The 16375-nt window shown below is 40.3% G+C and overlaps 1 protein-coding gene across 1 annotated transcript in view; it reads left to right on the top strand.

The window, feature by feature from the left end:
* The window catches only part of CUNH10orf67 (chromosome unknown C10orf67 homolog), a 197882-nt gene that overhangs the window by 60603 nt on the left and 120904 nt on the right, over positions 1–16375 (top strand). The window contains exons 6-8 of the mRNA XM_077490965.1: positions 4986–5133; positions 8470–8528; positions 14757–14822. Coding sequence (XP_077347091.1) covers positions 4986–5133; positions 8470–8528; positions 14757–14822 — 273 coding nt within the window. The remainder of the gene's footprint in view (positions 1–4985; positions 5134–8469; positions 8529–14756; positions 14823–16375) is intronic.

Raw genomic sequence — 16375 nt, 5'->3', positions numbered from 1 at the left:
GTGCTAGTAGAAGTTTGGGGAGTGTTGATTCGCACTTTTTCTTTTTCCGTTTTTTATTTTGCTCTATTATTATTATTATTCTTGGCACTTGAAAAAAATGCCTTTGAAAATTAGTTTGCAATAACTCCATCAGTATCACCAGCAAAGCAGCTTCATTATTATCCCATTAAAGAAGAAGAGAATTGTGCGCTGCATTTGGAGATTTCCTAATTTGCTACACCACAAATGTTAATTCTCCATTACGAACGCTAGTTTACAAGACTGGCTGCTTCTGCTTCTGAGCATGCCTGGACTTTTGTGCGACGGACTTGTGTACATGCGATCAGACTTTCCGACAACAACGTTTTATTGGTGGAAAATTTGAGAACCTGCTAGCAAACATTTGTTGGCAGAAAGTCCAACAGCAAATGTTTGATGGAGCATACACACGGTTGGACTTTCCGACAACAAGCTCACATCCAACATTTCCCGTCGGAGAATCCGACTGTGTGTATGTGGCATTACTTTGTATTAGCCTAGGAAAAGTAAAAAAGAACAACACTGTTATTATATTTAAAGCCTAAGTCTATTTTTTTTAAATACAGTAAATAGCTCAGCAGCTAAAATTAACCAATGTAAGCAGTACTTACCTCCTCTCTGGCAATAGCCCACAGCTTTGCCCATCCTCTTCCAGGCTAAAGGAGAACCAGCATAATTTAACCCACTTACTGTGAATGCAGGATTTCAGCATAAAGTAAAGTATGTGGGGGATTTTAGTAATTAAATTATAATTATTTGCCAAGGGTGTCACCATCCCAAAATATGATCACAACCAAAACATATCCCAGAAAAGATCAGGAGTTCAAGGATGACCACTAGGCATATAAGAATGTCAAATAAAAATTAATGTTTATTACGAATAGCTCACTTAAAACATCACAATAATGATCATAAAACACCATAAGATAAACATTGCTGATTGTGTCCTAGCTGGTCATCTACGCGGTTTAGGATAATCTGTGAAATGCGTAGAAAACCGGTTAGGACACAATTAGCAATTTTTATCTTATGTGTTTTTTGCTCATTATTGTTACGTTTTTAAGTCAGTTATTGGTAATAAACATTACTTTGTATGTGACCTTATTATATGCCTAGCTGTCATCCTTGAACTCCCGGTCTTTCCTGTGATCTGCTTTGGTTGTGAGTACAGGATTCCCCCTGACCCTCCCCTTGGAAAGACACTCCACACCACCCCGTAATCGCAGTGCAACGACTTTAGCAATACTCTCTGCATCATTGCAGCCCTCTGAGTGCTGGAGATATAAAATAGGAGGACTCTGCCTGTCCCGTGACTGGCCTCAAGGCTTCAGAAAAATATATGTATATATAAAGAAAATATAAATTCATGCTGTGCCTTGTGATAGAGATGAAGAACCGGGGCACTACAACCCAGGCTACAGAATATGGTAAAATACAGAAAAGACGAGTTTTCTCGGTGCCCCAATACTACAATTACAACAGTAGTAAAATATTACAAATTTATTACATCAAAAATTGTTACATTTAAAATCACGCTGAATAGTCCGCAAGCTTATCACTAACGTCCAGTTACAAAAATGGCTCCTAATACAGCCACAACATGATGTCCATAACCAATCACATGTGTTGAAAATCAACAGCATATAGCTTAAAGCATAACATTTCTCAGGGTCATATGTGCGGCTTATCCTCAATATGTTTCATTTACAGTATCTCACAAAAGTGAGTACACCCCTCAAATTTTTGTAAATATTTTATTATATCTTTTCATGTGACAACACTGAAGAAATTATACTTTGCTACAATGTAGTAGAGTGTACAGCTTGTATAACAGTGCAAATTTGCTGTCCCCTCAAAAAAACTCAACACACAGTCATTAATGTCTAAAAGTAGTGAGTGTACAGCTTGTATAACAGTGCAAATTTGCTGTCCCCTCAAAAAAACTCAACACACAGTCATTAATGTCTAAAAGTAGTGAGTGTACAGCTTGTATAACAGTGCAAATTTGCTGTCCCCTCAAAAAAACTCAACACACAGTCATTAATGTCTAAAACGCTGGCAACAAAAGTGAGTACACCCCTAAGTGATAAAATGTGAGGCGTGTACTCACTTTTGCAAGATACTGTATACGTATATATAAAAAAAGGGTGGAGCTGGGCTTTAAGCAACAAATGTCAAGGCTCTTATTAATGAAATCAAAGAACAATTTGTACAGTACAGTAAAGTACAGTAACCAATAACAACTAAGCAAAATTCACCAACCATTATGCTGCCTACTCTAGACTGATGCAAGAATGATCATGTTTACCTGCCACACATCAATACTGTTTGTATGGCATTTTAAAATAAACTTCCATTCGTCCTTCACAGGACTTAAAAAATATATTAAATTATTTGTACACTCTTTTAGCTCAGGAAATGTGAAATATAGTATATTAAATTTGTGCTATGCTTTTGAGCTAGCAATCCAAATTGGAAAACACGCATACTCATGTACATTATCCATGTTACCCTTGGAAAACAGAGGAAAGTGTTCTGCAACTATAGGCTGCTCATACACTGAACAATGTTCTATTAGATAGATTTAAAAGAAAAAAAAGAAAAAAAATTATTGTGAGAACACTAATGCCGCGTACACACGAGCGGATTGTATGGCGTACTTAGTCCGTCATACAATCCGACGGACAGTCCTTCGTACTTTCCACTGAACGGACTTGACCACACACGGATGCACAAACAGTCCGTCGAAAGCTTGTGCGATGACGTGTACAGCACGTACGAAGGGACTAGAGATATGGAAGTCCAAGACACAGCAAAGCACCCTTCCGCCCTGTAAATCCTTTCTGGGCATGCGTCATTCTTAGTCCGTCCGACTAGCATACTGACGACCGTATTGTCCGCTGAAACCAAAGTACGACGGACAGAATTTAGAAAAAAACGAAATACTTAGTACTCCGGACTGCACGCTGAAAAAGTCCGCTGAAGCCCACACACGAGCGGATTGTCCGCTGAAATGTGTTTCGACGGACTAAGTACGCCATACAATCCGCCCGTGTGTACGCGGCATAATATTCCTAAAAATAGATCAAACATACAAGTTTTTGTGATGTGAGGCAACAGTGTCATTTTTTGTTTTTGTTTTGTTCTTTGCTTAAATGGTACCTTTTTGGCTACTCATTATTTTTCTTAAACATTTGGCACCCACCATCAGCTATCCCGTGTTTTAAAAAGTCTTTCCATTTATACTCCTCAATTGGTGGAATATTAAGACATCATTCAAAGTCATTCCATAGTGCATATGCCCATTTTTATTTGCTGGTTTTAGTGTCTGTGTTTTTTTTTTTTTTTTTAAGTTTCTTAAAATATCTTATGTATCCTAAAAAAATGAAAAATAAATATAAATATATATATATATATATAAGATAGCAGTCTTCTGAAACTGGAGAGCAGGTTTTCTTATGTATCAGTATAATAAACATATTTATAAGACACAAAATGTAATCAGATGTCAAAAACAATATGAAGGCATCTATGTTGGTGGTAAAAAAAAGTGTTGACTGGCATAAAACCGAAACTGTTACCATAGCAACCAATTCGATTTCCTGCCTCATTTGGCTGATTGAACTTGATTGAATGCTGTTGGTAATTGCTCCACTTTTCCCTGGGCATTCTTTTCCCCATATTTTTGGAAAATGGCTGTTGTGTGTGTATGTAGGTACATATAACTGTTGCATTGATATAATGTATTTCATAATATAGAGTGATACAGACTTTCATAGTAAAGCAAATTTCAGTAACCAATAGCAACAGTATTCCATCAGTGTACAGCAGTTACTGCACTTTACTCTATCCTCATTTTTTAAGCCTGATGGCTACAGATCTGCTGACGTCTTACTTATCACATAGCGTACAATTCCAGGCTTGCTTAGGGAGTCTTCGCAGTATTTTGAGTTGTGAATTTGCTGCATATTTACAGTGTATGTTTTTGTCTAGACAGCCATCATCCAATGCTCTGAAAGCCTTTGAATCAGACCCATGAATGTTATCAGTGGCAATGAGTCTCCACTGCCTTCGAAAAAGACTTTTTCATAATACAAGTGGCAAGCTTTAAACAAAAGGGGCATGCATAATAAAAATGCAAATGGCCTTGCTTTGCGAAAATGATAACTTTAAAGGCTTTTGTTGGGCGTTATCCCGAAGCTGCCTTACAAGGTAATCACCGTTGGCCCCGAGATTTAAAGGGAAAGGGCTCAATAGCACAAGACGCCTGCACGGCCCTCTGTGTGACAAGCATGCAAAGCCACGTTAATGTTCAGAATATGAATGACCTGCGGGTGGATGCAGCAGCACCAAGGAGAGAGCCAACTGTGCTGCTATCAGTGGGCCTGATGGACTCCATGCGGCTTCCAGGCTGAAAACTTCAGTGCTTTGACATGTGATGTGCTCCTTGTGACACTAGCTGCGCTGTCACAGAGGAACAGTACAAAGACAACAAGCCCCCCTCCCAACAAGAGCACTTCACAACCCCCCAGCACTGTCCGTACCACAAAACTCCCAGCTTTACCCTAGTTACGGCCTATATTTTTCTAAATAAAAAAAAAAAAGCTCATAGGAGAAGTGTGGGTGTGCTAGGCCCAGCTGCCGTCCTGGACTCGGCCTCCATAATAAATTGACCTGAATGATGAGGCCATGCAAAACAGTATGATAGGCATTATCCCTGTCAATAAAAAATGCCCCCATGTGTTTATAGTCTTTGAATGTAATGTACTCGAGGCTTTCAAGAACCCCCTTTTTTTTTCCCTCCCCCTCGGCCTTGGTCCTCTTTTCCCATTCATATTTTAAATATGCAGCAGTATGCAGAAAACAATATGACGAGCATCTTGGATAATTATTACAGCTCAGCAGCATGCTAGAAAGCCCTTTTGTTCTGTGCGTTTTTAAGATAAAAAGAGTCTGTAATATTGCAGATCGTTTACCAATCAGAAGATGACCCAGAGAAAGAGCGGCTGCTGGAAGAAAATAAGGAGATGAGAGGAGAGATGGATGCTCTGCAGGACAAGGTCCTCCAGCTGGAACTGGCCCTGAAGGAGAGAGAGAAACAAATTCACACATTAGGTACAAACTGTGCAAAAGTCTTGAGCTCTGAGGCTCCTGTTACACTGAAAATGGCTGTAAATTTGTCTATTTTTCAGCTGATGCTAATCATGAACATTAGCTAATGGATGGATATATGGAGAGCTTTCCAATGTCTAAGGCCAAATCCAATACTTTGTATTGCGGTAATGTACTTCCTTTTCAGTAGCACCCAAACCACATGCCCAACCCAACCCAACACAGTGCACATATGCGCATTATGCACTTGAAAAAAAATTAGATGACATGTGCATTAAAAGGTCAAATGTGGTGTGTTGGCAGGTCATTCAAAAGGAACTGCAATGCATGATAGCGCAAGACATAATGCCATTAAAGGGAACTACACTGCATCTGAACACCACAAACCAAAAACACCATTTAGTTCATTGTTATTCAAATCAAACTCAGCCATCCATCTATGTCTCCATGCTTTATTTTGCTGAGAAATCACTTTGAAAAACACTCCCTAATATTTCTGGCTGTGGCCATCTTGAGTAAGGGCAGATGATTCATGTAGCCTTTACTTGATGGAGTCCATCTGCCCTTAGCTCATTCACACAGACAGGAGGGGTGTGCTTAGCTCAGCAAACCCCTCCTTCCCTTCTGAAGACTCCTGGGATATATTATTACATCATTTGCCTAGGCATGGAAACTGGGAAGTAACTAAAGAATAAGTTTAAAACAAGTAAATAGGAAAATATATCATATCTATTTACTAGCGCTAGCAGCATAAGGATTACAAATAATCAATGTTGATTGAGAGAGTGAAGTTCTACTTTACATACCTGCAATAACACAATTCAAATATGTGAATCCTGCCTAACGATTGTTTTTAAATATTCTATTAGTATATACATATCACCAAAAAATATTTGTTAGACTACTAATACTCAAATGTATTGCAGTGTTCATTTAGATTTAATAAGCTTGGGGTGTGTGTGTGTGTGTATATATATATATATACTGTTGAATAATCTGCCTGTTGCTGGGGTAAGTGAGATTTCAGCTCCCACCTTTGATGGTCACATTGCCTTGGCCAAATCTTGGTATACTGGCGTTTAGGCCGGGCCAGCCAATCAGCAGCTCCGTCTCCTTACGGGGTCGAAGTCCATAATCTTCTCGATCAGCGGACACCAAATAACCAAGGACTCGGCAGTGGTCACATGACCAGCTACCACAAGAATTTAGATTCTGGTTATTCAATGATGAGATAGGCTTCTTAGCATTTTTATAAACATTTCTTTTATCAAGTTTGCTAGATTATATAGCGTTAAAGCTGTTTTGAGTTTGGAGTATAGATCTTATTTAATTCAGTGATGGAGAGGGAGCAGATACCACTGGGCCTAGCCTGTCCTTAAAGACACTTTAGCAATTGTTCTTTTAAATAAATGTTACTGATACCTGCCATGTATATAGGCATGCTTAAGATCTGGGCATTATAAAGATTATCGGGACTACTCTTGCCTTCCAGTGGTGGGATATTTGGTTGAATTCCTGCAAGTTTGTATGTTCTGGTTTAGTTCCAAAAACATACTGGTAGTATAAACAGGATATAATCATATTAGCCCCGATGCGTGAGTGTGGTAGGAACATAAGATGTTCATCTGGGGGCAAAAACTGATGTGAAAGATTTCTTTACCCCCTAATACTTTGACTACTATATCAGTGGTCTCCAATATACTTATGAGATGAGATTTTAACTTAACCACATTGGTAGTTTAAATTTCGTATGTTGGTAGAGCAACATACGAAAACATACGTAGAGCAACCTCTATAGTAACTCTTCTTTTTCATTGCAGGTAAATTCCAAGGGGAAGCAACATGTCATTGAGTTCTTGACAAAGGAGGGGTGTAGGCTGCCCGATATCCACAGAAGGCTACAGAATGTTTACGGAGATGATACCATTGACGAGAGTGACCAGTGACAAGACATTGCTCTTGTCAATAGTGTCCTCTCTGTAAACATTTTGTAGCCTTCTGCGGACGTTGGACAGCCTGCACTAATCCTTCATCAAGAACTCAATGATGGCATGTCACGTCTGCTTCAAATCCATTATTTAACTGCAATGAAAAAGAAGAGGAGTTACTATAGAGGAAGAGTAAGGCCGCGTACACACGGGCGGACTGTCTGACGGACTTGGTCCGCTGAAACGTGTTTCAGCGGACAATCCGCTCGTGTGTGGGCTTCAGCGGACTTTTCAGCGGACAGTCTGGCGGACTAAGTCTTTCGGAATTTCCGTAATATTGTCCGTCCAAACTTGGTTTCAGCGGACAGTCCGCTCGTGAGTAGGCTAGTTCGACGGACTAAGTATGGCGCATGCTCAGAAAGGATTTACACGGCGAAAGGTTGCATTGCAGTGTATTGGACGTCGTATTTCTAGTCCCGTCGTACGTGCTGTACACGTCATCGCGCAAGCTTTCAGCGGACTGTCTGTTCATCGTGTGTGGTCAAGTCCGTTCATTCGAAAGTAGGACGGACTGTCTGTCGGATTGTCTGACGGACTTAGTTGGGCAGACAGTCCGCCCGTGTGTACGCGGCCTTTCTCTACAAACATGTGAAATTTGAACAAAGAATTAGCAGAGCAAAGTAACATATGACATCCAATCACATTTTTCCATTTTAGGTTGTCAAAATGGTAAAAGGAGACTCATAAAATGCCTCAGCCATGGATATGTTAGCATCCCATTATTCTACCAGTGTTCATATTCTGAAGACTAATGATCCTTGTGTGGCCAGTATAAATGCTTTAAAAAAATGTTATGCATGCTGTGATCATTAGTGTGGCCCGACCACCTACAGGTCCAAGTTTTAACAACACAAAGATGCTGTTACTGTATCAATGCTACCTTCATAAAAACTATTAGGATTTATGTTACTGACTCTTGTTCGATGAGATCATTAATCTGTGAAATGGGACAAGAACCATATTCTGCCCACATGTTTGTCATATTACTTAATGGGACTTCTTATCTTTTCATGCCAGAGCTATTCAGCTCAGGAGAACCACCTGCTAAAGCTCTTCGAATTTGCTGTGACTAACAGCGAGGATGTCCAGTATTGGTATTGATGAAAAGCAGGAGGTCCTCGGAGCCACACTTGGCTCTTGAACTTACTGCTTAATTTCCCTGCAAGCAGCCGGCCGAACAGCAGGAAAAAGACCTCGAATGTCAAGGGCGGCTTTGAGGGTCAGAGTGATGCCAGGACACTTGGCCACAGAGAACTGACCGGGTCTTCTGTGCCGACCTCCGCAGCAAGCTTTCAATGCTCAGCCACAGGAATGAGATTTCACGCTCTGCTATTTTGTTCTTTTGTTCCAGATCAGGATGTGGGCGCCATGAAAGTGAGAATGGAAGAGGACCAAAGGACTATTGAAAAGGTGTGACTTTTGACATTAAGTGATGGCTTTTTTAAGTATGTTAATAGCCAGCCTGTAGCATTATCTCAATCTGTTACAAAACAGGCCAAAAAAAAAAAAAAAGAACCAGCGAACAAAACCATTTTGTATGCTCAGATTGATGGCTTATTTGAAGGAGATGAAAAGTTGACAAGTGGCCTATCAAAGTGCAGTGCATAGAAAACAGGGCTAACTACAACGGTATTATGTCATCGACCATAGCAGGGCAATAGCTCATTAAATTAAATTATTACATTATTAGCAATGTGCTATCATTTAGCAAAAAGGGTAGGCTGCTTAATCACATAACACAAAGTTCAGTGGGAAGCGGCAATTCACTACAAAGTACAAAAACACAAACAAATTACTTAGGGCACCACTTTTAGGCAAGCTAGTTTGAAAGATTTTGCTAAGCACGAGAAAAAGGAGGTCTATATTACATTAAAAGATAAAGCCATGCAGTATATTTTATGTATTTATGAATTTATTTATTTTACGGAAAGGTTCAGTCCACCCTAAACTGATATTTCAAAGCTAAAAAAAAAATCAAGTACACCTAAATGCAAATTAAGTAACATTTACTAGCCTAAAGTACTGCGTGTCATAAACAATTGCAGTTTTTTTTAAACCTGACCTCCAGCCTTCCCTTCAGTCCTGCACAGTTGTACAGATTCTCCTGTACTGAAATTGTTAACTCTGATTTTTACTACACACTGTGAGCTTTTCACAGTGTGCATTACAAGCTGCAGCTAGTTAGATAGAGCCTGCCTCATTCTCTGCAGAGCATCATCTAGACCAGGGATATGCAATTAACAGACCTCCAGCTGTTGCAGAACTGCAAGACTCTGACAGCCACAAGCATGACACCCAGAGGCAGAAGCATGATGGGACTTGTAGTTCTGCAACAGCTGGAGGTCTGCTAATTGCATATCACTGATCTAGACCTCCTTTAAAGGCTGATAGTCCCTGGCCTGCCCCTTTTCATTCATTGCATTTCTGTTATTTCAACCATGAAAGCTCAGCATCACATGTAAGCATTACCTAGGGCAGTCTGCTTGCAAATGCAATCTGCTTTGCAATGCCCTCTCTTCCAGAAGGACACACACCCATCAAGTAATTTTGATATTTGCATAACTCCTCCCAAGAGCCAGCCCACTGTTTGCCGGTTATTACTGGTGGGAGGGGCCATAAGGGTGCTGTACATAACGTCCTGAAAACTATCATAACACTCTGGGGGAGATTTACTAAAACTGGAGCATTCGGAATCTGGGGCAGCTCTGCATGGTAGCCAATCAGCTTCTAACTTCAGCTTGTTCAATTAAGCTTTGACAATAAAACCTGGAAGCTGATTGGTTTCTATGCAGAGCTGCATCCAATTTTGCACGCTCAAGTTTTAGTAAATCTCCCCCTCTGCCTCAGTTCTCCTCTAAAGGACCCTCTTTAGAAGAGTACTGAGGCAGAGTGTTATGTTTTCAGGATGCTATTTACAGCACTCTTATTACCACACCCACCAGCGATAACCTACCTGCATTGGATAGAGAAGCACAGAGACCCAGTGATGAAGTTACTGGACCAGTTTCCTGGTGGTGACAACAGTGGACCATGTCTGTGAAATGTGTGTCACCTTTGATATGTGATGCTTGTAGTCTCCATTGGAGAGAGCATTACAGGTCGACAATGTAGGAGCGCAGGGAAGGGGTGTTGTCACCCTATAACAGAAAGCGCCAGAACAATAAAGGTTTCAGATTTTAAAAGTCTAAAACACTTTTTCTTAAAAAAAATTATTTTAAAACTCATACAGTGCCTTGAAAAAGTTTTCATACCCCTTGAAATTTTCCACATTTTGTCATGATAAAACCAACAATGTAATGTATTTTATGAGGATTTTATGTGATAGACCAACACAAAGTGGCACATAATTGTGAAGTGGAAGGAAAATGATAAATGGTTTTCAATTTTTTTTTACAAATAAATATCTGAAAAGTGTGGCGTGCATTTGTATTCAGCCCCATTTTTTGTATTCAGCCCCATTTACTCTGATACCCCCAAAATAAAATCTAGTGGAACCAATTGCCTTCAGAAGTCGCCTAATTAGTAAGTAGAGTCCGCCTGTGTGTAATTTAATCTCATTATAAAGCTGTTCTGCGAACACCTCAGAGGTTTGTTAGAGAACCTTAGTGAACAAACGGCATCATGAAGGTCCCTGATATGATCTCTGATATTTCACCCTGCACCCCCTAGTAACAGGTGCCTCCAGCCACTTGAATAAACCACTCATTTATGCGAGTACCTTTCTGAATGAGCCCCTCAATATGATTTTATTTTTTACATTTGGGTGGGGAGGGGATTTTGGTCAGTTGACATGCCTGTTGGAAGTTATCTATAGAATGATCAAAAGTCCTTTGCATTGAAGTGGCTTTTAAAAGTTGGAAATGGTTCTAATGAAGTTCTAAACGAGGAGTAAATAAAACAATAAAAAAAAAACAGAGGAAGTTTTTTTTTTTTAAGTGTAATTCTGATGTTACCACTCTGTAAAAATCTAGAATTTGTTAAAATAGTTTAAGGCCTCATGCACACTGGACATTTTTGCAGCTGCTTCTAAGGGCATCGGGCGTTTTTTTTTTTTCCTGCCTCTAAACTCGCCTGCATGTTATCCTATGTGCCCATGCATATATAGGCTTTTAGCAGCATTTAGCGGCGAGGCTTTTATAGGCAGGAAAAAAACCACTGCCAGCGTGTCCAGGAGCAGCAGAGTTTTGGCAGCAAAAATGCTTGATGTTGCTTAACGCGTCTAAACACATCTAAACGCTAGGCGCGTTTAGCGCTTGAGCGTTAATTCATGGCTTAATTCATAAATTATTATTCTGGTCAATTAAATTATTTAACACCAAAGCTCTTGACACCTTAAAGGTGCCTAAAAGCTTGTAAATGCTTAAAGTGGTGTTGCCACCAAAAAAGAAAAAATAGTTAAAAATTCTTAAAAAAAATAAATAAATAATAATTGGGAAAATTTTTTTTTTTACTCACCTCTAAATGCCTGTTGCTAGGGGGTCCCTCGTAGTCTGCATTCTTCATTGCCTGGGCTGGTGACATCACTTCCCCTCACGCCGCACAGTCATCTGTGCAGTGGGTGCCCGGGTGCCGGCTGTGAAGCCGCAGCTGGGTGCCCACAGTAAGAATGATGATGCCGCGAGCGGAGTGGGGAACGAGGGGGGGCTTCGTTCCCCCACATCGCTGGACCCTGGGACAGGTAAGTGTCCGATTATTAAAAGTCAGCAGCTGCAGTATTTGTAGCTGCTAACTTTAAATTTTTTTTTTTTAGGGGGCACCCCACTTTAACGAGCGTCAGGCTTTTTTTTTCTGCCAAAACTGGAGGAAAGGCTTCTAGGAGAATTTGAAAAATATCCTGTGTGCATAAGGTCTTAAAATAAAGCATTTCCAAGAGTTTTGGATTTGCAGCTGTGAAGTGAATTTTAGATTAAAGAGGAACTGTAATCTCCTCACATAATTTGTAATAAAAACATCTTTGACATTCTGAAGCTTCCCTCCAATCACTTTGCATATTATTTTATATATACTGTGATTCTGTACTTGCCAAATATGCTGCATAAATCTTCCTTCACTGAGTCTGGCTGCAGCCATTTTAACTGTAGGCAGCTGAAGCTGCTGCCTGTTCACTTCCTGGATTTACACAGACACACAGAGGCACACCTGCAGCTCTCATTGGCCTTCTTATGACTCATCCCCCCTCCCTTGCTGGCAAACTCTCACAAGAGTGAGAGAGAGAGCTGTGCATGATGTCATAAGCCTAGGCCTTTTACCAGACAAGAAACAGGAAGTGGGCTGTATAAGGTATTTACTGGCAAGAAAAAAAAGTTTTACTATCCAAAGTTAACCACTTAAGCCCCGGACCAATTTGCAGTCAAAGGACCAATCCCCTTTTTGCGATTCGGCACTGCGCCTCTTTAACTGACAATTGCGCAGTCGTGCGACGTGGCTCCCAAACAAAATTGGCATCCTTTTTTTCCCACAAATAGAGCTTTCTTTTGGTGGTATTTGATCACCTCTGCGGTTTTTATTTTTTGCCCTATAAACAAAAATAGAGCGACAATTTTGAAAAAAATTCTATATTTTTTACTTTTTGCTATAATAAAAATCCCCAAAAAATATATATAAAAAAACGTTTTTTTTCCTCAGTTTAGGCCGATACGTATTCTTCTACATATTTTTGGTAAAAAAAAAAAACGCAATTAGCGATTATTGATTGGTTTGCGCAAAAGTTATAGAGTTTACAAAATAGGGGATAGTTTTATAGCATTTTTATTAATATATATTTTTTACTAGTACCAGTGATTTTTATTGTGACTGCGACATTATGGCGGACACATCGGACATTTTTGACACATTTTTGGGACCAATGTCATCTATACAGCAATACAGCAATCAGTGCTATTTAAATGCACTGATTGCTGTGTAAATGACACTGGCAGTGAAGGAGTTAACCCCTAGGGGGCAGTGTAGGGGTTATGTATGACACTATAAGGTTTTTTTATTGTAGGGGGGCGTGGCCTGGCATGTGACGTCACTGATCGTCTTTCCCTAACAGACGATTGGTGACAGCCACAGTAGGAAGCACGGGAGAGGTTTGTTTACACAGACCTCTTCTCGTTCTTCAGCTCTATGACCCGATCGCGGGACACCAGCGGCGATCGAGTCCGCTGGTCCCGCGGCCTCGGTCACGGAGCTCAGGACCGGGTCAGGAGCGTGCCGCCGGCTGGGCACTTAAAGAGCAACGTACAGGTACGTGCTTGTGCCTAGCTGTGCCATTCTGCCGACGTACATCGGCATGAGGCGGTCCTTAAGTGGTTAAAACAACAAGGGCATAAGATTTAATAGATGGAAAGATGAAAAAAATGACTGAAGTTCCGCGTTAAGGTTGAACTCATATATAAAAGAAACACATTAATGCAGTTCTACAATCATTAATTCATCATTGCATGTATTCTTTAAATATATGTAATTTAAGCACCTGGTATCAGCCTCTTGGCGGTCTGTACAGCAGGGCTGGAGTGTGAGTAGAAGTACAAAAAGCCAATAAGTCAATCTGCTGACAAGAAGCATGCTGATAGGAGAGAGAATAGAGTGGAGGGGGTCAACCATGGCACTCCATCTGTTGTAGAACCACAAGTCCCATGAGGCATTGCATACCTCTTACAGCCACAAGGTAGAGACATGATGGGATTTGTAGTTTCAGCACAGCTGGAGTGCTAAGGTTGCTTACCCCTGGAGTAGAGTGACAGAGGAATGAGCTCAGCACTGTGATGCTTTTCCTTTCAATGCGCAGGATGTCCTGAGCTTAGAGGGAGTGATGGGTTAATAACGATGGTCTCAGAATAAGGACATATAGCAGCATAAAAAGTACTGTTGGTGAAATCACTGAACTGAAGCTGAATATTGCAGCAAAAGCTAGTTTTGAATTTGTTTTTATCATTTTATCTTTTTAAAGATTTGTAAAGCACTTCTGAAGGCTGTGCACTTGCAGGACCGAAAAAATATTCCTGCAAGCAGCATCTTTTGGGGCGGTGCAGGAGCGGTGTATACACCGCTCCTGCACTGCCCCTAAACCGCCTCTGCCATTGAAATCAATGGGCACTGCTGCCGAAGCGCCTGCAAATCGCTTTGGCATGGTTTCCTATGGAACATCTTCTGTAGAGCAAAATGCAAAAAGCACTAAAAATGCATAGGTGTGAATCAAGCCTTAGATGCTAAGAACAGTATTATGGGAGGCAGAGGAGAGGATCACCCATACATGAAAGTACTGGGTATTTCATGGGGCTCCGGCAGACAAATGGCACAGTGGTGTGTAAAAGTAAGTAAGGGATTACATAGTTAGGTTGCAAAAAACCCACAGTCATCAAATTCATCTTAAAAAATTAAAACCAACAGTAGATCCAGAAGGAAGGTAAAAAAAAAAAAAGCATAGCAAAGCATGGCCCAATTTAGCCACCAATGCCCAGTGGTAGGGAGAAGGGAAAAAAAAAAAGATGACAGTTTGTGTAATTTAAGGCTTATTGCAGCTATTTCTAACCCAAGCACTAGCCCATAAGGAACCATTGGTTCTAAGCACGTCTGCATCAAACACTTTTGCAGTATTTCTATCTACTATTTCTAGTGGTAATGGGAAATATAATAGTGCTTTCTTTATTACAGTTATCTAGTGCTCAGGAGCAACTACAAATGGAACTGGAGAGTGAAAAATCTACCGCTGCCACTCTGGTAAGATGTGTAATCTTTACTGTCCATACTAGTGTGCTGTATACTCTGTATGTGTTTCACTTCAACCTGTTTACTTGTCCCTGGAAGTACTGGGTATTCCATGGGTATCCTAAATGATTTACCACAGCTTACACAAAGCTTTTTTTGCGTCATAGGTGAATAGAGAAGCAGGGATTTAAAGGCAAGGCAACTTTTACTATTATTTTTGGTGGCATTGAAGTGAATCTGTTGTATTGCCACGCATTGACAAAGCATTGTTTCATTTAAGAGCTCATGCAAGCAAGCATTACTCTTTGGGGTGGTCCACCCAGAAGACTGAAAATTGAAACATCAAGGTACCTAGATGCTGTAGGCCATGCTCATACCTGTTTAATCTAATAGTCAGTGCAATCTTTTTCTGAGAAAAAAATTGCTTTGATGAAAGCTTTGTAACCGAAACGCATCAGTGTATAGCCTATCCCTCTGTACCCGTGTACCCATTTAAATAAAAAATTACTTTTATTCAAGAGCATCCGAGTTGCCAGCCATCCTGATTTAAGTAATCTGCCCTCAGAGTTCTAGAACAGTCATCGAGGGCTGGAAACAAGAAGGGGCACCCAGTTTTGACTGCTGTTTGTTTAGGGTCTTACATGAACAAGAGACCCTTGTTTTTTGCAGTCAGTTTGTCTTAGTTCAAACAAGTGAGCTCAGAGTAATAATTCATAACTCTTCACACCAAGAAAGCAATGTGTCTATTGATAGCACGGCTTCTCATCCTACTGCTCCATTATCTGAGCAGTCTGCGGCTCGCTTTTCCTCGCAGCATCAATAAAACTGCTTTTGTTACACAAGCAGGCTGCCTTGTTTATCACAAAATAAAACACAGCTTGGTCCCAACATTCATGCATGTTCGGCATAAGAATATGACATCGCTGTCGTTGTCACCAAATCCCACCGTCTTTAGATATGTAAAGAGTCACTTCCATGCCACTTGTCAAACTCCGTGCCAAGTCATGGCAACTATTTGATTCTACTAGGCTCTGCCTTCAGCATTGTCAGGTTTAGAAATTCATGAAAAACGACACTTCACCACTACAATAGGGCCTTTCTATGAAACCCACTGGTGAGGGCATACTAGCAAGCATAAAGGGTTCTATGGAATCTTATTTCGCTCAATAATGAGATAATGAGAAGACTGTTGGCATGTTGAATCCTTGCTAATACTTAAATTCTATTGCTGCCAAAGAAACAAGCAATAAGTTTTTTTAAGAGCTGTGTTGCAATCACTGCAATTAGGACCATTATGAATATGAATTAGAAATTCAGAGTTATGGTTATTTTAGTGCCTTATGTTTTTGATCCATATTTTATGTTTGGATGTTGTTTTTTCTTTAGTGTTGCTTTAGTTGTTTTTTTCCAAAGCTGCACTCCACTGCACCAGTCTGTTGGTTATGGACACTTGGTGGGGGTCTTATAAGTCTATTTTGTAATCTGGATAATATCAAGTATATCACTCAATCTATTAGATTGTGTGTTTGTAAATCAAAATGTATATACTAATGTATAAAAGGTTT

This window comes from Lithobates pipiens, unplaced genomic scaffold (genome assembly GCF_037356315.1).
Source record: "Lithobates pipiens isolate NorthernLeopardFrog02 unplaced genomic scaffold, aLitPip1_a1.2 Scaffold_19, whole genome shotgun sequence".
NCBI classification, from domain to species: Eukaryota; Metazoa; Chordata; class Amphibia; order Anura; family Ranidae; genus Lithobates; species Lithobates pipiens.
The sequence above is the reverse complement of the archived record's forward strand: the minus strand, read 5'-3'. Positions and strand labels throughout refer to the sequence as shown.